Source organism: Lynx canadensis, chromosome C1, assembly GCF_007474595.2.
Source record: "Lynx canadensis isolate LIC74 chromosome C1, mLynCan4.pri.v2, whole genome shotgun sequence".
In the NCBI taxonomy this organism is placed as follows: domain Eukaryota; kingdom Metazoa; phylum Chordata; class Mammalia; order Carnivora; family Felidae; genus Lynx; species Lynx canadensis.
Genome location: NC_044310.1, coordinates 106763649 through 106784063, shown reverse-complemented (window position 1 = coordinate 106784063; position 20415 = coordinate 106763649). Strand labels below are relative to the sequence as shown.

The following is a 20415-nucleotide window of genomic DNA, read 5'->3' as shown; positions in this document are numbered from 1 at the left end:
TCTGAGTTACTACTCCTGGCTCTCTTATAATCAATGCTATAGTCACTAAGAGACTGACAAAATGGTACTTAAATGTGTGTTAATTTGCAAGACTTGTCACGTCAGCCCTTGTCAATTTCTTATCCCCATCTCTAGATTTACCTGTAACAGCTCTGGTTCATCATACCTCTTTATAAATAGTTTTTCTTTCCTCTGATGCTCCTGCCTTAACACCGCTATGAAGAGAAGGGAGGGATTCAAAACTGGCAGTATCTCTCTCCAAAATAAATGCTCTAGGGACACTTGGGTGGCTCAGTTGCTTGAGCTTCCGACTTCAGCTCAGGTCATGATCTCACGGTCTGTGAGTTTGAGCCCTGCGTCGGGCTCTTTGCTGACAGGAGCCTGGAGCCTGCTTCGGATTCTGTGTCTCCCTCTCTCTCTGGCCCTCCCCCCATTCATGCTCTGTCTCTCTCTATCTCAAAAATAAATAAACATTTTTTTAAAAAAAAAGCCTCTTAATGAGCATATATTTCTGCCCCCAAGGTCTTAGATGCCTTCAGCAGTCCCCGGGCCCCCTTCTCCCCTCCACACCAGCATTATCTCTTTCTCCTGATGGATACCTGGAGGTCTCTTGGGTTCCCTGAATTCCTCCTAGTTGCCCTACCTGGGCTTTCTATGCATGGACAGATTATAGGCTTTATATCTCCACTCATCATCAATCATCCCAAGTGATAGGAGATGACATCTGGTGGCATCATTCACTCAGAGTCACTGAAGAGTAACAGGGGACTGATGCCCCAAAACTCTGACCTCAGGCCTGAGGACTGCCATGTGTATTACAACACCCTCAGTTGGCTCATGCTTATTTCACTACTTGCTTCTCAGCTTCACTATGCTGCCAGCCTAAGGATGGGGACAGCATCTTCTTTGTTCTTGAAACTCCTTTGCTCAGGAGAGTGTGTACTATCTCAATATATGTGATTTTTAAATCTTTTAAAAAGAATGAATGAATAATTTTTATGTATAAATTAATGAAAATCAAGGAAGGCAGACCTACAAGAAGACTGAGGAACAGGTATTTGAACAGTCTTGGGGGTTATTGGATTCTCTCTCTTCTCAAAACTCTTAACACCTGCCACAAAGGGCCTGGGGATGGAAAGTATAAGAAGCTGCCTCATAAGTAGGACTTTCCACCCTCACCCCTTCCCAATCCCAGCACCCATTTTCTGCCTGCAAACTAAAACAGGGAAAGAGCTCCAAGATTTGATCAATCCTCTGGAACCAGAATCCCTCAACACAAGTTACTTTCTATTTCCCTACTCTTCTTTGCTCAGGAATTTTCCCTAAGCTCTGGGTTCAGAACCAGAAGCTCTGAAGTAAATAGAATCATTTTTAAGTTGATAAAATCACATATAATTCTTTGTCTTTTTACTTTGTCCAGATAGAGTCCAGCTAAACTTCCCCCAACATGTCCTGGAAGCAAAACTAGTAGTAGTATCAAGCCCCTCCCAAGTGTCCCCCCAAAGTGCCTACTCAACTATCCTGCTCAATACCCACCTACAGTCTCTTCCTGCTGAGCCTAAGCTCTGGGGGCTGCAGTAGTATCAGCTGTAAGGGGAAACTGGGGTCTACATAAGAGCCTTAGAGATACATGCCTTCAAGTTGATACTGAAAGTATGTGGCAATTTCTGGCTACCTCTTTCCATTTTTCTTAAGAATGACTCAGCTGCTTGCCATGGAATATATTTGTTATGGGGTGGGAGGAGGCAGAACAGAATGGAGAAGGAACTGTGAGATAAGCAAAAGAAGAAGGATTTTGTGTTTGTTGATTCATCTTTGACTGCTGATATGGAATGTCCAAAATGCTCTCCAAGGAGCTAAACCTGAGATCTACACTGCCTGATAAAATGTTCCTATAACAGCAATTGTAATGACTAAATCATGAAATTTATCTAAGGCTCTGAGGATGGGACGCTTGGGATTAGACATTCTCAGGGAGTTGCCCTGGAACTCTGGGGGAAGTGAGTAGGCTTACAGCTGTTCTCTGTCAACACAGGATGGCCACTCTGCATGTGGGACCTGCAGAGCACCTGATCGCATGAGGAAAAGGAAGGATAAGATACAGGAGCAACTCATCAAAGTGGAGGTGAGATTAGTGGGCTCCATCTCTGGGTCTTGTGTGGAGCCTTCTAAGACAGACAGAGGTGGGACTAAGAGCCTAATAGACATTTGTTGGTGTTTCATGAAGGACAGGGAAAACTGAACATCAACAGTTATTTGCAAGGAAGCTTTAACCCTTTGAAATTCTTCATAGTATGTGATTTGTGTTACTTTTTCACAAATTGCTCACTCTTCTCTCCTCCACTATCCCACCCCACTCCCTTACTTTCCACCCATCCCCCGCTTCACCAGTAACTCAGGACTGCAACCCACAGTGTGGAGGGAGGATGGCATTCTGGCTGCTGCTGTGTTAAGGACAAGGCTTGCTTCTGTGCCCCACGGCACTTCACTTCTGTATGGGTACTATTTATCATTGGTGTAATGAATACTCCTATGTTTGTTCAATTGGCTATACTGAATGCTCCCTGAAGAAAGACACTATACCCCCTCCCATTTTCACTGCTCTATTCCCACTACTGGCCATGACACTGGACCCATAACTGTTGCTGAGAAAAGAGCAGTCCCAGATTGTTGGCAACAAGCTACCTTAGATCTAGTAGCTAGGTTACGTGTTCACCAGTTAAATACAAACAAGTTCATGGTATTCCAACCTCAGACAAGCTAAGTCTGAGATTATGAGGAAGCAAGGCAAAAACAAGACCCTGAGCACCAACAAAATAAGATCATTGTCCAAGTCACAAAAGTGACCAATGTCCCCTTTGCTCAGCCAACTAAGGAATTGCTACTTCTTAACCAATTACATCTTTAGCTTTGCCCCATTCCTCCTGCTTCTAGTTAAAAATTATTAAGATACCCTATAATAGAAATGCTTCTGATTTCTGACAGTACCCAAGCCAGAGCAAAACTTCACTTCCTTGAACCTTCCCCAAAATTACCTAACACAAGTCCAAATCCTATAACAAACTCCCCTTAATGTCTTCCGCATGGTGTACTATCTCCCTTATTGCAACAATCCAACCAACACAACTTTGTTTTACTATAGTTATGTTCCAATACAGGTGGTCTTTGGATGAGGAATATTAATGATGTTCAACAGAATTTCACTAAGTAAAAGAATACAAGAATGAATGAATGACTTAAAGGAGAAGGCATTTCATATCAGGGTTCATGGTAGCAGTTAGGAAAGGGAGGGGGTTCAGGGAAAATACAGGACCTCTGAGAGGAAAGATAGGACTGTCTCCATCGACAGCCACAGAACAGAGACCAGGGTGGACTCTTTAGAAAGTTCAGAATTCCCTGGTACATATCGTAGTTAGAATTGCCCTCTTCCTGTCTGGCATTCTTGGGGCCTCCATCACCAGTGAAACTGGAAGAAATAGCCGTGAGATTTTCAGCACTGTATGAACCTCTTTAGCTTTATCACCCAGACTGGTATGAGAAAGTACTCATTTTACCTTTCATGAACAATTCCTTCCAATGTATTATTAATTGGTGCAGTCCTCAGAAATGTGATGGAAATGGACACTCTAGTATAGTCCTAGGGCTAAGCCTACAAATATCCCCTCAGCAAGAGACTCCTTCTGGAGACAGAAGAATAACATAGAGGATGGCCAAGGCAGCTCCAACCCTTTTCCCCTTCCTCCATCCCCAGCCACCATTCGTTGTGCAACTCATTCTCCTACAGGTATCTCAAAATAACCATGGAACCCCCATGGTCAAAAGTGGTTAAATTGTAAAGTGCATACCCTTATAAGGAATTTTATATATAAAAGCAATAAAACCATAAAGTACAGAAAAGAATCATATGTACTGACCATAAAAATATTTTATTTATAATTGCCACATAATTTAATTAATGTTAAACATTAATTATTAAAATTAAATATTAATAATTAATGTTCTGTTGTTGTTCTAACTGTAATCTTTTAGATACAAATAGCAAAATGCAGTAATTATAAGATGAGATCAATGAGAATTTGTCTTTAGTACTGTGATAGAATTCAGTGGGAAATAGGATTAAAATTTTATTTTATCTTTTTAAGTTTATTTATTTATTTTGAGAGAGAGAGAGAGAGGGAGAGTGCAAGTGAGGGAGGGGCAGAGAGGGAGAGAGAGAATCCCAAGCATCACCCCACTGACAGCCCAGAGCCTGACACAGGGCTGGATCTTGTGAGCCTTGAGATCATGACCTTAGCCGAAATCAAGAGTAGTATGATTAACTGACTGAGCCACCCAGGTGCCCCTCAAATTTTATTAAACATAACTACACACAAACTTTAGAAATGATCAGATCTGTCTGATCAGAGGGGCCCACCTGTCCCAGATGGGGCCTGATCCCATCCTCCACCCATTTCCCAACATGCGTCACTCCCAGGGTCCAGTGCTCTCAGGTCACCCAACATCTCCAGAAGTCAGGGGCCGGTTTTATCTGAAAAAAATCAGTACCCTTGAAAACTGATGTCCAAAAGACAGAGTTGTTTGGAGACATTTGTATCACAGGACAAATCACATGGTAGCACACTGACATGTTTGCTTCTCTGAGGTCTGTCCAGTTAAACTTGAAATGCTAAAGATCAGGAAATGTGCCACGTGCATCTCTACCCAGCAAAAATGCAAGGGGCAGAGCTGAAGTGAAGGCATCTGAGCTGAACACATGAGTGAAAAAGAAATGGTCCCCAACACATCTGGGAAGCAGTCATCAGGAGTTCCTGGTTCCCTCTTGCCAGACATCTTGGCAAGCATGCAGGAAGCAGCCGGAGACTAGGATATGAGGGTGCCAGGCCGTCACCAGCTGGAAGCTGAGCTACCAAGCCTGAGTGGCAGGGCCCGGGCTTTGGACGGCTTGGTGACTGCAGGGCGGCCCACCGACAGTGAAGCTTCTTGTACTCCCACTTTTAGGTAATTTGGCCTTAAAACTACCTGGGGTATTGTCTGTTGGAGAATTGCCCTCGGCAGGCCCCCTGGGAAAAGAACCATTAGGGAAGAAAATAAGGTTCCGTAAGAAATTGTGCAGCCTTACGTTTAGCCCTTGCCATCCCCTAAGGAGACTCCTCTACTTATAGGAAGGATAGCCTCGTACCTTTGCCAGCAAAGAGGGCCTGTATAGTAGAGACATGTGGATTTTGAAAGCCTCACTCCGGCAACTAAGGAGTGTATCTCTGGGCACAGGTGACTTCAACCCTTAGGCCCACCTGGCCCCTGGAGGCATTCCAGGTGATGACTGAACCTAGTCAGTTTAGCTACAGAATGGTTCATTGGTTACTAGGTGCATTGTCTCTCTCAGAATGTATGAGGCATGGGTTTCTAAGGTTTTTTTCAGCCCCTTTCTGGCACCTTGGACCAAGGCAAACACATTGTTCTTCTGGCCTCATGTGGTTAGGAGATCATGTCCCTGTAACTGTTCCACTTGAGGTGTTAGGAAATGGAGGGCCTTTCACAAGAACAGCAAAGCAAATGCTTTGTAGATTATAGATAAACGTAGATGCATAATCGAATAATGTAAGAAATTAATCTATAATCAAAAGGTAGGCAGGAAAGTTAGGGGAAAATCACCATGTTATTTCTTAAAGGTCGTTTACACATAGGAACATTTTCAAAATTAGGTAATGTTAGAAAAACATAGATGACATATGCTACAAGGAAATCACTAGCATATATAAAGCCACGTTTGCTACAATAAATGGGCCAGTTCAACACGCTGCTGTTGTCTGTGTCCCTTTTTATTTTAGTTTTAGTTTTTTTTATTTTAGTTTTTTATTTTCCAGTTTTTTATTTTAGTTTTATTTTATTTTCACCGACGCCGTTCTTTCTTCGGGAACCCCTGGACCTGCTGGAGCTGGACTCCGGCAGTCACCTCCCTTGGTTGTGAAAGTGGCAGCATGCTCGGGCCCTGCATCATGAACATGACACTGGATGAAAGCGCTCCTGCCCTGGGCTCCTCATCCACAGCCTCCTCAGCAACAGCCTCATCCTATCTTTTCTGAATCCCATGAGTGTCCCCTCAGGTAGGAGCGCTGGGAAGGCAAGCCCAGATCTTAGTGGGAAAGAGGGAAGCAGAGATGTCTGTGGAGGCAGCGAGAAGATCTTGGAGGGCAGCAGAAGAAAGGGCTGGGGACAGTAAACCAGGAACCTTTGTGAGATGCATCAGGGTCAGTGATGCACCCACACCCTAGCTCCCAGCAGCCCATCCATCCTTAATCCTGAAAGATGTGCTCGTGCCAAGAGACATTCTTCAGGAGTTATCACCTCATTGGGTGTGTCTGCTTCCAAGCTTCTAGAAAGCCAGTCAGACTTGGAGCCCAGTAAGAAGACATCAACATTGTTTTAGAAGGAGGGCAAAGTGAGGGGAATGTCTTCCTAGGTCAGTTAACTCGACGTCGGTTTCCATTCTCCTCCTGAACGTCCAGAGCTCAGGAAGCAGCTGGTATTAGGAGCAGGGGCTTCATAAAACTGTACACAGAGGATACACTGGCCTGGAGTTTGCACTGACTATTTATTTATTTATTTATTTATTTTCCCAGTCTACTTGCCCTCCAGCTGCGATGTCCTGCGGGAACAGCCAGCAGCAGTGCCGGCCCCCTCCCAAGTACCCCCCGCCAAGATCTCAGCACAGTGCTCACCCCCAGCCCCCCCGCCCCAGCTGTGCTCCAGTCTCCGGGGGCGGCTGTGACCCCAGCTCTGGGGCGGCTGCTGCCTGGACCACCGTAGGCACCATGGATGCCGGCGCCACAGCTCCGACTCCTGTGACGGTGGTGGTGGGCTGCAGTCTGGGCAGCCATGCTGGCTCCGGGTGTGGCCATGGCTCTGGGGGCGGCTGCTGACCTGGGATCCTGAAGCCGAGACAAGCGCTCTGAGAGGAAGAATCCAAGGACCATCTCAGCCCAGTGTGTTCTCTCCAGATACCCCAGTCTCCGAGCGCTTGGCCAGTGGAGATGTCCAGGAAGCCGCTAAACTTCCCGGGGTGGCTCCTCCTATCTGTTCTCCAGGACCAGCCTGAAGGCCCACCCACCTCCTGTCTTCTAGAACTTGCAGTATCCGCCCCATCAATTGTCGTCACCCAGGTCTGGACCTATGGAAAAATAAAGTTTTAATTCCTCAGCACCATTAGGCTGGCGTGGGTGCGCTCCCTCTCTCTCTCTCTCTCTCTCTCTCTCTCTCTTTCTTAATTAAATGAGACTAATCCAAATGCTGAAAACACTGCATGCTGGAAACATCACAGAGCACATAACACTCAGTGTTAGTAGCTATTGTTACTATTCTGACCTTAATGCTTTCGGTAAGAAACTTAGTATGTGTATTTTATGTAGAGCTATAAATCAGTCTATATTGATTGTAGCCTAGAGTTGATCTCTTCTAAATATACTATGTATATACTTTCTCTTATGCTCTGCATAAATTTTTTTTTCTAGTTTTTTTATTGAGATATGATTGACACATGATATTGTATTAGTTTAAGGAGTACAACAAAATGATTTGATATGTGTGTAATCTTATGAAATGATCACCACAATAACATCCATAAGCACACATAGTTACACTTTTTTTTCCTTGTGATGTGAATTTTTTAAATTTCCTCTCACAGCAGCTTTCAAATATGCAATACGGTGTTGTTAACAACAGTCACCATGCTGCACATACACCCTCAAGACTTATTTATATTATAACTGTACATTTGTACCTTTTGACCCCCTTTGCCTATTTCGCCCACCCCACCTCCCCACCTCTAGCAATGTTCATCCATCAATGAATGCTTAGGTGGTTTCCCCACTAAGCTCTCTTTTACTTTGCTCTGTGGGTCTCTCCCAGCTGGCCCTCTACCACTACCTTGGATAAGGAACACATACTGAATCAAGACCAGAAAAGTAGCAGTTCTAACTCCTGCAAAAAAGCCTGTAGGAAAACTTAATGTTGGGACATGAAGAGAAGGGGTACTGGTTTGGACCCCAGCAATCAAAGGCCTTATCTTCCCCATAATGTGGTGTGGGAAAGGCTGTGACCCACTCTCAGCCTCTGTGGGGAGGCAACCACCACCATCAGATATGAAAAGGTATTCCAGGACCCCCTGCTGAGAGACAGGGACTGGGGAGGCAAAAAAAAAAAAATCCAAACCCTAGCAGAAAAGTTGTTGGGGTGGGGGGGGGGGAAGGAAGGCCTCAGGGATGACTATTAACTCAATTTCTTTAACAAAGATCTGGAGGCACAATGGTTTGAGAGCCCTGTCTGAAGGGACTGCAGATGCAGGGGACAAATGGGGCCCTGGCTTGCAAATAGCTGTCTGATATGAGGTGAGAAAATTGGAAGAAGGGAGAAGTGCAAGTGAGCCAGGTGGTTGCTCTTAAAAGGAAGAGAGTCATGAGATCAGATATTCACTTCAGACCTACCCTGAGCCATGCATGATTCTGTTGGCATACAGCTCCTCAAAGCCTCCTCCCAACTACCCTCAGATGGGAGCTCTTATTATCTCATGTCACAGAAGTGGAAACATAATCATCACACGTTTTCCTAACTTGCCAAAGTCCCCCAGAAGTCTGGCTACAGGACCCCCAATGTAATCACCACACCATTCTGATTTGCTTCAAAGCAACAAATAGAATTCTTTCTAAATTACTTTTTCCCAGCCCAACTCAATGTGTTTAATAGTGCTTTTTAAAACTGTATACCAATAAACTTCCAAACCATGTAAGTCATAGCTGCTACAGGACCCCATCTGGGGCAGGAAGATGCCATCCCTGATGTTAGAAAAAAAAAAATACAACTGTCAACTGACCCACATCTCCTGAGGCCTTAGAGAAACCATCATTTCATGTGTGAACCCAGAGCGACATTTTCCATTGACTACAAATTGTTGAGATAATGGGAAAGCAGAAATGATCAACCAGACCTAAGCAAGGGTATTCCTTAAAAATGATGCTAGAAAACCAGTAATACATCATGCAATTCCACGGCTAAGGATACACTTACAGAACTGAAATCAGGGACTCAGATATTTATACAGCCTTGTTCCCAGCAGCACTATTCACACTAACCAAAAGGTAGAATCAATCCAAATGTCTATCAACAGATGATGTATAAACAAAATGCAGTATATACACATAATGGAATATTATTTGATCTTAAAAAGTAATGTTACAATGTGGATGAACTCTAAAAACATTATGCTAAGTTAAAAACACACGAACACAAAAGGACAAATATTGTATAATTCCACTCATATGAAGAATCTAGGACAGTCCAGTTCAGAGACAGAAAGCAGAATAGAAGTGACCCAGGGTTTCAGGGAGAGGAGAAGGATGATTATTGTCTAATAAGGACAAAGTTTCTGTTTGGGGTGATAAAAAAAAGTTCTGGAAATGAATAGTAGAGATGATTGCACAACATTGTGAATGTACTTAATGCCACTGAATTGTACACTTAAAAATGGCTAAAATGGGAAATTTCATGTTGACGTATATTTTATCATAATAAAAGAAGAAATAAAGAAAAAACATGATAGAGCCTGAGGTAAAGCCAAACTGGCACAGTGCCAAATACTTCCACAAAATTAAGCTTTGGGTGGGAAATGCTCTTGAGAAATGACAAAGTAGAAATCAATTTCTCCTCCAACATTAATGGAAAACTAGTTCCTTAGATGTTAGGAAGATAAAGGTACCAAACACAGTGCATAAGACAGAGTTGATGTCAGATCTGCTCTGAAATACACAGCCCGGCTCAACTATTGGAGCTAGGAGTTTTCGAAGACATAGGTATGGGACTCGCACTACAGCAGGCTCTAGATTCACAGCATAGAGAGGCCATTTGCCACCCTAAAGCACAAGAAATCCTTAGGTGGTACTCAGCCAAGGGGTATAAAGTTGTTGAGTCATGGCTCAGATACTACACACACCACACATAATATATATATGCTTCATACGTAATACATATGCACACATGAACACACAACACACATGTGCACATATGCCTCGTGTGCGCACACACACACACACACACACTGATGTTCCAAGATTGAAAAGCATGGCCTCAAATTACGATTTGTTTCTGTTTACTTGAGAGCCCTGGTTTTTTAGTAGACACCAGCATAGCTTTGATAAATTCAGGGAAGATCTCAGTCTGAGGAAAACGTTAGGTTTGGTTAGAGTAGATCTGGTGGTGGCCATCAGTCCTGTGAAACCATGAGGTCTCTAATCCCACACCATTGGTTCTGACTCCCCAGTGCCCTCCCCACGCCCACCTGCTTAGTGCTCCCCTCCCCCACATGCAGAGCCTAGCCCGGCCTCTGCATAGGGTGCAGTGACTGACTTCGAATGAAGAGGAAGACGAAGGCATGTTCTCCCCACCTCAGGGAAATCGGTGGGCCCGAGCAGAGAAGACATCAGCACCCCTCAGGGAAAGCTGGAGTTACACCCTCCCTCCACCCTCCCCCTGCCACCTGTGATTATGCAGGGAGAGGGCATCGCCAGCCGCATGCAGGGGACAGTACACCCTGCACTCACCTCTCCTTCATGCTGAGCACCACAGAGGCCTGTGTGAAGCTGTGGCACTTCAAACATTACATTTTACTTCAGTAGTTCCACATGTGCTCACTGCAACCATGAGATCCTAGAAAACAGTTTGAGTCCTCCTAGAATTGCCAGCAACTTGCAAGTGCTTGGCACATATTCATACTTGAACAAGTCAGTGAGAACTAGCAGGTCTAAGAGGCAGAGGCAGGGCTTCCTGGATCCTTCTGGGGGAATATCTTAACCCCATCCAGGAAAGTACTGGAGCTGGACATGAGGAGGACGCATAGGCTGTCCCTCACATGGAAAGTCACCAGGCCCAGGTGACAAGGCTGTTCCAACTTCTGTTGTCCCTGTACATGAGTCTTACCTCTCTGCACTCAAACTTGGAATTTATTGTGCTAAAAGAGCCTGTGTTCCCCTCCTGACCTCTGATTCTATGACAAGGACTCCTCTTGTCATTGAAGGGCTTCTTTGACCTCCTTACTGCTTCCTAATTCCTGGGTATTTTTATTGGCTCCAAGGCAGATGAAGAGAGTGAAGGGCAAAACGCAGTAGTGACCAGAGGGAGGAGAAAAGGGAGGAGGGGCTTGAGACGTGTCTGGCACACAGCTCAGTGACAGAGCAGTTTGGGACAGAAATGGCAGGATTTCATGCCTGACTGGAGGCTAAGAGGTTAGGGAAAGGGAGGAATCAAGCATGACCCTTAGGCCTCAAGCCTGCGAGGGTGACTAGGGTGTTACTTCATCCTTGAATGAAGAATACGGGATGACATACTGGTTTTGGGGGACACTAACAAGTGCAGCCCTTAGATACGCTCAGCTTGAAGTCATCGTGAGATTTACAAAGGTGTAGAATGCTTAGAATCACTGGGAGGTAGGGAGCCTGTGTAAGACCTTTAGGGTCAATTTCCAGGTTTTATTCCCAATTCGGCTATTTTTTAAACACTGAGCCTGGACAAATTATTTAACTTCTCTCAACTAGTTCTTCATTCCTAAAGAGACACTTTTGGCTCCTCCTCCCTAGTGAGTGCTGCAAAAAGTAATTGAGATAAAAGCATCAAAGCACAGTATCTAGCACTAGTAAATAGTAGTAGTTGTTGTTGTTATAACATCAGCAACCAGTCAGTAAGTAGAATTCAGTTCTTCTCTTCTCCCACCATACCAGCTCTTCCCAAGTCCTGTTACTGACACAGAGTCTCAGTTACAGGTCCTGAAATCCTACAGTGATTTCAGAGTTTGCCATCCCTCATACCCAGCAACCCATAGAGAGTCAGTGGTCAGCCTCTAGGAGGACTCACACACCCACCCCTCCTCTTCATCTCCAGAGTCTGTAGCCTTGCTAGGTCCTTGCCAGGTCTTACCAGACAGTGCCCAGAACCTGTGTCTCTCCCTCTTCTTTGTACAGTCTCATTGGCCTCATGGCAGATAACACTTCTGGGAGCTCAAGTCAAACCACTCGTCAAAAACTACCAAGGAAACTGCCACAAAAATATAAACAGGCTCGGCATGTTCTAGGAACAGAAAGGGAGCCAGTGTCAAGAACGTGGAGAGGCCAAGTCGGGAAAATGAGGCAGACAAGGCACCAGTCACATAGGACTGTGGGGCCAAGGTCAAGAATTTGGGTTTCATTCCAAATACCATGGGTATTTTAAAGCAGAGGGACAGTCAAATCTAATATATGTTTTTCTTTATTTTTTAATAAGCAACTTCCATGGGGAAGGGCTGGGGACAAAAATGGCAGCACAGCGGGAAGGCACCAAGAAGGCTACCACAGTACTGCCTGAAAGAGATGATTGTGACCCAAGGGAGGCAGTGAACATTAGGGAAGGAGGGATGCCAAGTGAATTCAGGAAGCATGTAGGCAGTTGTTGATGATTGGACTTGGGGAGAGGGGTTTCCCAGGGGAGAGAGAACAGTGGATGCTAAATTCTTTTCCTGCTTCGAGTTCTAACAACAAGTACTCTAGGGTGCTGCCCCTCTTCCGCATTGGAGTTCCTGACTGTTGCAACCACCCCGGTAGTGAGTCAAAGCCATTATGTCCTGGGTGATGAGAGCCCCCTAGTGGCCATCTGCGGTGGGTGTTCCTCAGTCCCTCCCCAGAGCTGGCTTCCACCTCAGTGGGGAGCAGCCCCACCTGGCCAGACAATTTGCATCTCCCAGCGGCAAAAATCACCCTAACAAAGTTTAAAAAAGGAAATGACAGAGTAAAAATGTTTAGGGTATTTATTCCCCAACATTAATACTTTACATATCATTAGTGCTACACAACTCCCATATAGCACAAATGCAAAAAGTCCTAACATATTAAGGAATAAAAATTACTTCACAATTTTGAAATACTGAGAAAGAACAAATGTAATCACAGAGGAATTGTAAATGGACAAAAACATGAAAATATGTTCAACTTCAATAAGCAACAAAAATATTTTCTTTCCACCTGTCTTTTTGTAATTACCAGATTCCGGGCACTTGAGTTTGTCAGGAATGGACAAACTCACGGCAGTGGTAGTGGCCAATTTAGCAGCGTGTCCAAAAAGCTTAAAAAGTTATTGGATTTCAGACAACAAAAGGAAATCAAAGGCATCAAAATTGGCAAAGATGAAGTTAAGCTTTCACTTTTTGCAGATGACATGATATTATACATGGAAAACCTGATAGACTCCACCAAAAGTCTGCTAGAAATGATACATGAATTCAGCAAAGTCACAGGATACAAAATTAACGTACAGAAATCAGTTGCATTTTTATACACTAATAATGAAGCAACAGAAAGACAAATAAAGAAACTGATCCCATTCACAATTGCACCAAGAAGCATAAAATACCTAGGAATAAACCTAACCAAAGATGTAAAAGATCTGTATGCTGAAAACTATAGAAAGCTGATGAAGGAAATTAAAGAAGATACAAATAAATGGAAAAACATTCTGTGCTCATGGATTGGAAGAATAAATATTGTCAAAATGTCAATACTACCCAAAGCAATCTATACTTTCAATGCAATCCCAATCAAAATTGCATCAGTATTCTTCTCGAAGCTAGAACAAGCAATCCTAAAATTTCTATGGAACCACAAAAGACCCCGAAGAGCCAAAGTAATATTGAAGAAGAAAACCAAAGCTGGAGGCATCACAATCCCAGACTTTATCCTCTACTACAAAGCTGTAATCATCAAGACAGCATGGTATTGGCACAAAAACAGACACATTGACCAATGGAATAGAATAGAGACTCCAGAATTGGACCCACAAATGTATGGCCAACTAATCTTTGACCAAGCAGGAAAGAATATCCAATGGAAAAAAGACAGTCTCTTTAACAAATGGTGCTGGGAGAACTGGACAGCAACATGCGGAAGAATGAAACTAGACCACTTTCTTACACCATTCACAAAAACAAACTCAAAATGGATGAAGGACCTGAATGTGAGACAGGAAACCATCAAAACCCTAGAGGAGAAAGCAGGAAAAGACCTCTCTGACCTCAGCCACAGCAAATTCTTACTCGACACATCTCCAAAGGCAAGGGAATTAAAAGCAAAAATGGACTATTGGGACCTCATCAAGATAAAAAGCTTCTGCACAGCAAAGGAAACAATCAACAAAACTAAAAGGCAACCAACGGAATGGGAACAGATATTTGCAAATGACATATTGGACAAAGAAGTAGTATCCAAAATCTATAAAGAACTCACCAAACTCCACACCTGAAAAATAAGTAATCCAGTGAAGAAATGGGCAGAAGACATGAATAGACACTCTTCTAAAAAAGACATCCAGATGGCCAACAGGCACATGAAAAGATGCTCAGCCTCACTCCTCATCAGGGAAATACAAATCAAAACCATACTAAGATACCACCTCATGCCAGTCAGAGTGACTAAAGTGAACAAATCAGGAAAATATAGATGCTGGAGAGGATGTGGAGAAACGGTAACCCTCTTGCATTGTTGGTAAGAATGCAAACTGGTGCAGCCGCTCTGGAAAACAGTGTGGAGGTTCCTCAAAAAATTAAAAATAGATCTACCCTATGACCCAGCAATAGCACTGCTAGGAATTTATCCAAGGGATACAGGAGTGCTGATGCATAGGGGCACTTGTACCCCAAAGTTTATAGTAGCACTTTCAACAATAGCCAAATTATGGGAAGAGCCTAAATGTCCATCAACTGACGAATGGATAAAGAAGATGTAGTTTATATATACAATGGAATACTACTTGACAATGAGAAAGAATGAAATCTGGCCTTTTGTAGCAATGTGGATGGAACTGGAGAGTGTTATGCTAAGTGAAATAAGTCAGGCAGAGAACGACAGATACCATATGTTTTCATTCGTATGTGGATCCTGAGAAAATCAACAGAAGACCAATTTGACAATAAATTTTATATTTAAAAAAAAGTCATTGGATTTGACAGAATAGTAACTCTTCATAGGAAAATGCTCCCGGTTAAATCAACTGCAAACCTTTTAAATATGTGACACATTCTTTAGGGGAGCAGTAAAGTAAAACTTGCTTCAGTGTCCAAAAATAAAGGACACTGAATTTTATGGATGAGTGGATGGATGAATTCTTGCTCATTGAAACCACTTTTAAAGATGGACAGATTCTCACTGTGTAATGTGAAAAAACAACATATACTTAGAAAAAACAACATTGACTTAACTTAGGTCAATTTTGTATTTGCACAAACAGTACTTTCCATGTTTCCACCGTCTTTGAAATTTAGTCAATGTGCATTACTTTATAAGAAAATAACTTTAGAGGCGCCTGGGTGGCTCAGTCAGTTGGGCGTACGAATTCGGCTCAGGTCATGATCTCACTGATTGTGAGTTCCGCCCCATGTTGGGCTCTGTGCTGACAGCTCAGAGCCTGAAGCCTGCTTCAGATTCTATATCTCCCTCTCTCTGCTCTTCCCCCTCTTGCACTCTGTCTCTTTCTCTCAGGGATGAATAAACATTAAAATAATAAATAAAAAAAAGAAAAGAACTTTATTTTTTAAGTAGGCCGGATGGATTCCTAGGGTTTGAGGGGTCTTCATATATCCTGGCCCAGAAGAAGTAGGGCTAAGTGTCCACCCCCCTCATGTCATCAGTGAAGAAACAGACATCTCTGCTCTTCCCTGGTCACTTGAAGCAGTGACCCCCCTCTTCTGCCCACTATGAGGGAAAGGGCAGTGCCTTAACAAAAAGGAAAGAGAAGAGGGACTGTCACCCACCTGCAGCTTCCCTTTGGTCCTGCTGTGATCCAGGAGGGGGACCATTCCAGCAGCTCCCAGCAAAGCCAGAAGCTTGACCCAGATTGGCCTACATTGCCCAGAACAAATAAAGCCTGTCCCAGACCCTAATCTCAAAGGTGACCTCTCCAGTCCAGCTCACATGTGCAGCTGCTCATGGCCTTCCATGGACATGGTATCACTTTTGTTTTTTAAAAAGCAAACCTCTTAATTCTGTTGCATACATGTGAATTTCCCTATGACTGCTAAGCACTCAGTTCTTGAAATCTTATTTCAAACAAACCAACTCAAAGGTTCTGGGGATGCTTCCTTGAATCCCTTCTGAGCAGATAAGGGATGGTGGGAAAGCCACCTCATTTTTTGGCTCTATACTGAGCCTGCATCAAGCCCCTTTCTACAAAAAACCTTCTGCCTCTCCACGTCTTAGGAGCAGAGTAAAGCAGGGGAGAGGCTTCCTCAGGTTTTGAGTGATCACCTTGGAAAAAAGTGGCATGTGTCTCCTTGTCCAGCCTTGGCTACCTCTGCCCCTCTGCTTCCCCAGGTCTGTAGTGAGTGAGCGGGCAGATGGAAGTCAAGAGAAACACTTTGGTGTTAAACAACACAGTATGGTCATAACTCTGTCATACTGGTACACTCACCCAGTAAAGGAAGTTATAGTTCCTCTTTTTTTCTTAGTTTTCAATCCAATTTGAAATTAAATTGAATTAGAAAGAAAAATAATAAACCTACAGTCAGTATAAAGTCAGGGAACATTTGGGGAATTTCTACTGTGAAATGCATCCAAACTATACCTGGGACAGCACAGGCTCTGCTATGTTGTCTTCTGAACTGTCATCCTCATTCATTTCAAATCTACTTTCCTCTTCTAAATGGTCCCCACATTTGCCTGAAGGGTGATTCCAGGGATGATGCTTTTGTGTACTATTCCACATTACCATAGTAGGTTTTAGCAGAAAATGACGGCTTTGGGGGATAATCTGTTTCCCTAACAACACACACACACACACACACACACACACACACGAATATGCAGATGCTTATTCACACATATTTACTCATGTGTTTTTCTAACTCCAGACACCAAGCACCACCTGGAGTCTAAATATAGCTGGCATACTTATTTTACGTAATTCTAGAGTAGGAGTAATCACTGAAGCAAGAAATCTGTTTTAATTTTGATGGCTACCCTAAGGGTAACCAGATGGCTGGGTCTCTGATGAAACTTGGGGAGCCTGCAGAGGGGGTATGTGGCTGGGGAAGAAGCTCAGAATTCAGTCCCAAGGTACTTAGTCTAAAGGGCAATGCTTCCTCCATAAGGGAAACAATGATGCTGATAATCACTTTCTTGCCTACATAAAAGTACTAGAAGTAAGAGTTAAAGAAACTGTGGGTTAACCTAAAAGTAATAAAAATATTACATGTGGAATAGGGAAATGGGACAAGGAAAGAAGCCTGACCTCACCAACTGTGACTTGCTCTATAGTTTTGACTTCAGAATAATGCAAATACTTAATACATGATTAAAAACAGAAGTATGAAATTTAAAACTCTCTCAACAGTGAAAACAAACTACAACAAATGTGTGGTGGGGTCAAGAGCAGGCCACCCGAAATGCACTGGAGGCATACTGGTGGTTTTGAACTGGAACTACTTGGGAGGCAGCTGGTGCTGGGACACTCAGACCCTCCTCTGACCCCCCACCACCCCATCCTGAAAGCAGGAAACACATCTCCCACATGAAAGATACCCTCCCTGCGCTGAGAAGTAAAAGCACATGCTTCTCACCAGAGATAAAGACTTTAAGGCCGAGAAAGTCGTAGAAACAAACCTTGTTGTTGTTGTTGTTGTTGTTGTTGTTTCTAATCTACCTCAGGCTGGATTCTACTTAGAATTCTTTACAAATTGAAGCCCCCAAACATCTGCTTTATTGATCCTGTTAATTCCTCACAGATTTATTGTCTCTTTGCCTAAAATGTTTAAAAACTGCCCACTTTGGTCATTTCTTTGGGTCTCAGTTGCATTATAGGGCCTCCATGTGCATATAATAAAATTTTCAGGTTTTTTTGCCTGTTAGTCTGTCTCATATCACTTTTTCTTTCTAAACCACCTAGGAGACCTTGGAGGATTAAGACTATTCCTATCATGATGAGCACTGAATAATGCAGGGAATTGTTAAATCCCTAGAGGAGACTTCGATAGCTCAGTTGGTAGAGCGGAGGACTGTAGTGGTATGGAATTGTTAAATCCCTATGTTGTGTGCCTGAAACTAATATAACAGTGTATGTTAATTATACTTCAATAAAAAAAAGAGATAATTTTTAAAAAGAACCTGGGAGGAAAGGAGGAATATTCTCCTTCCCCTACAGTGTCTAAATGTCCATGAGGCTGATGACATATCTACACTGAGAAAAGAATTACTTCAACTAACTTTAAAACACAGTATTTTGACTACGCATCTATATCCCAAGCTCAAAGAAACCTCACAGAGCACTAAATTATCTTGTCTCTAATACTAATATTGGCATCATCGCTTGGAGAATATTACGGCTATATTGTAGGATAAAACAAAAAAGAACCAAACTTTCAGCATAAGAAGAAAAAGATACAAGAATAATATGAACAGGCATATATGTTAATGTTAATTTGAATTGAAATATCTTTCATTCATGTTTTTGAAAAAAAATGTATTCCCTAGTGTTGTCCACTAAAAAGACCAGCATCAATAAAAACTTAGCAGTATTTTCATCAATAGCGACCATATTAAGGCCTCTAAATACCATTTCTACTAAAAGAAAGTGGGCTTCGGGGCGCCTGGGTGGCGCAGTCGGTTAAGCGTCCGACTTCAGCCAGGTCACGATCTCGCGGTCCGGGAGTTCGAGCCCCGAGTCAGGCTCTGGGCTGATGGCTCGGAGCCTGGAGCCTGTTTCCGATTCTGTGTCTCCCTCTCTCTCTGCCCCTCCCCCGTTCATGCTCTGTCTCTCTCTGTCCCAAAAATAAATAAAAACGTTGAAAAAAAAAAAACATTAAAAAAAAAAAAAAGAAAGTGGGCTTCTTGGAGAACTTTCCAAGGCTACACTGAGATGATACATACGATGACCCCGGGACATCTTACTACATCAGAAGGCAAGAAAGCTACTGGGCAGTGTCAAAAAGCATAGGAAGTTTTAAAAATGGGACAATTGGAAAATCAAATTTTTCTTTTTTGCAAGTGATCAATTGCAATTGGTCAAGTCACATCAAAAATATAGAAATCCTTGGGGCGCCTGGGTGGCGCAGTCGGTTAAGCGTCCGACTTCAGCCAGGTCACGATCTCGCGGTCCGTGAGTTCGAGCCCCGCGTCGGGCTCTGGGCTGATGGCTCAGAGCCTGGAGCCTGTTTCCCATTCTGTGTCTCCCTCTCTCTCTGGCCCTCCCCCGTTCATGCTCTGTCTCTCTCTCTGTCCCAAAAATAAATAAACATTGAAAAAAAAAATTAAAAAAAAAAATATAGAAATCCACATGTCCAAAATAATACTCCTTAAAAAAAACACAGTTATCTTTGGAAATTGCCTGGCCACCAACTCATTATTCTGATAATTGGCAAGAGAAAGAATTTAGCATTTATTCTGTCTTTCGTATGTAAACTGTATTTCAGGTTACCACATGGTTAATGAAGAAAGTTGATTTTGATAAAAGAATAGTAGTTAATAAATGGAGAATGAACGATAGAAAAATTTCTGATAGAAAAATCAGAAATTGAGTTTTTATTAACTCAAAAAAAAAAAAAAGAATAAAAGAATGGTTCCAGCAACAATCACCAATATATACTGATAGAATTAGGAGAAAGGGTTATAGAGAATTTTAAAATAAATGGATGGGTGGTACAAATACCACCCAACCCCACAGATCAATCTTAACATCCCTAAAGTAGAATGTTCAGATGGCATGTGCCTCTTGTGTGGTGCAAGAAGAAGCACCTAACATCTCACCTGAGAATGTTTGCCACACACACAAAAAGAACACGAATTTAAGCTTCTGGATCTAATCACAAGAGATACTACTGACTATGAGAATGTCACAGGAGAGTTAAATGGCAGCAGAGAGACACAATTAGCTGAAATCAAAATTTGAGAAATTCTTCAAGGCACATAATCTATTTCTCTAAAGAGTAAATGATGTGAGGGGTGCCTGGGTGGCTCAGTCAGTTGAGCTGCTGACTTCGGCTCAGGTCATGATCTCACACTCTATGAGTTCAAGCCCCACATCATGCTCTGTGCTGATAGCTCAGAGCCTGAAGGCTGCTTTGGATTCTGTCTCCCTCTCTCTGCCCCTCCCCTGCTCATGCTCTGTCTTTCTCTCTCTCTCTCATTCTCTCAAAAAAACTAAATAAACATTAAAAAAAGAATAAATGATGTGAAAGAGGAGGGGACATCTGCAGATTTAGAGGAAATTTGAGAGACATACTGTAACAGCACTCCAGCTGGTCTTATGGGTTAACTTGCGCCCAGATAACATACTCCTTACTTGCTGGCCTAAGACCCTGGGTTTGTAACAGAGTAATTTATTTTCTTTGAGATTTGCAGACCACTGGCCTTGGAGAGTGAA

The 20415-nt window shown here is 43.0% G+C and overlaps 1 protein-coding gene across 1 annotated transcript; it reads left to right on the top strand.

Annotated features, from left to right (window-relative positions):
* Positions 1–6641: 6641 nt before the first annotated feature.
* On the top strand, positions 6642–6920 carry LOC115519796 (late cornified envelope protein 2C-like). The gene has a single exon (XM_030323673.1). It carries the CDS (start codon positions 6642–6644, stop codon positions 6918–6920), a length of 279 nt encoding a protein of 92 aa, XP_030179533.1.
* The last annotated feature ends 13495 nt before the right edge of the window (positions 6921–20415 follow it).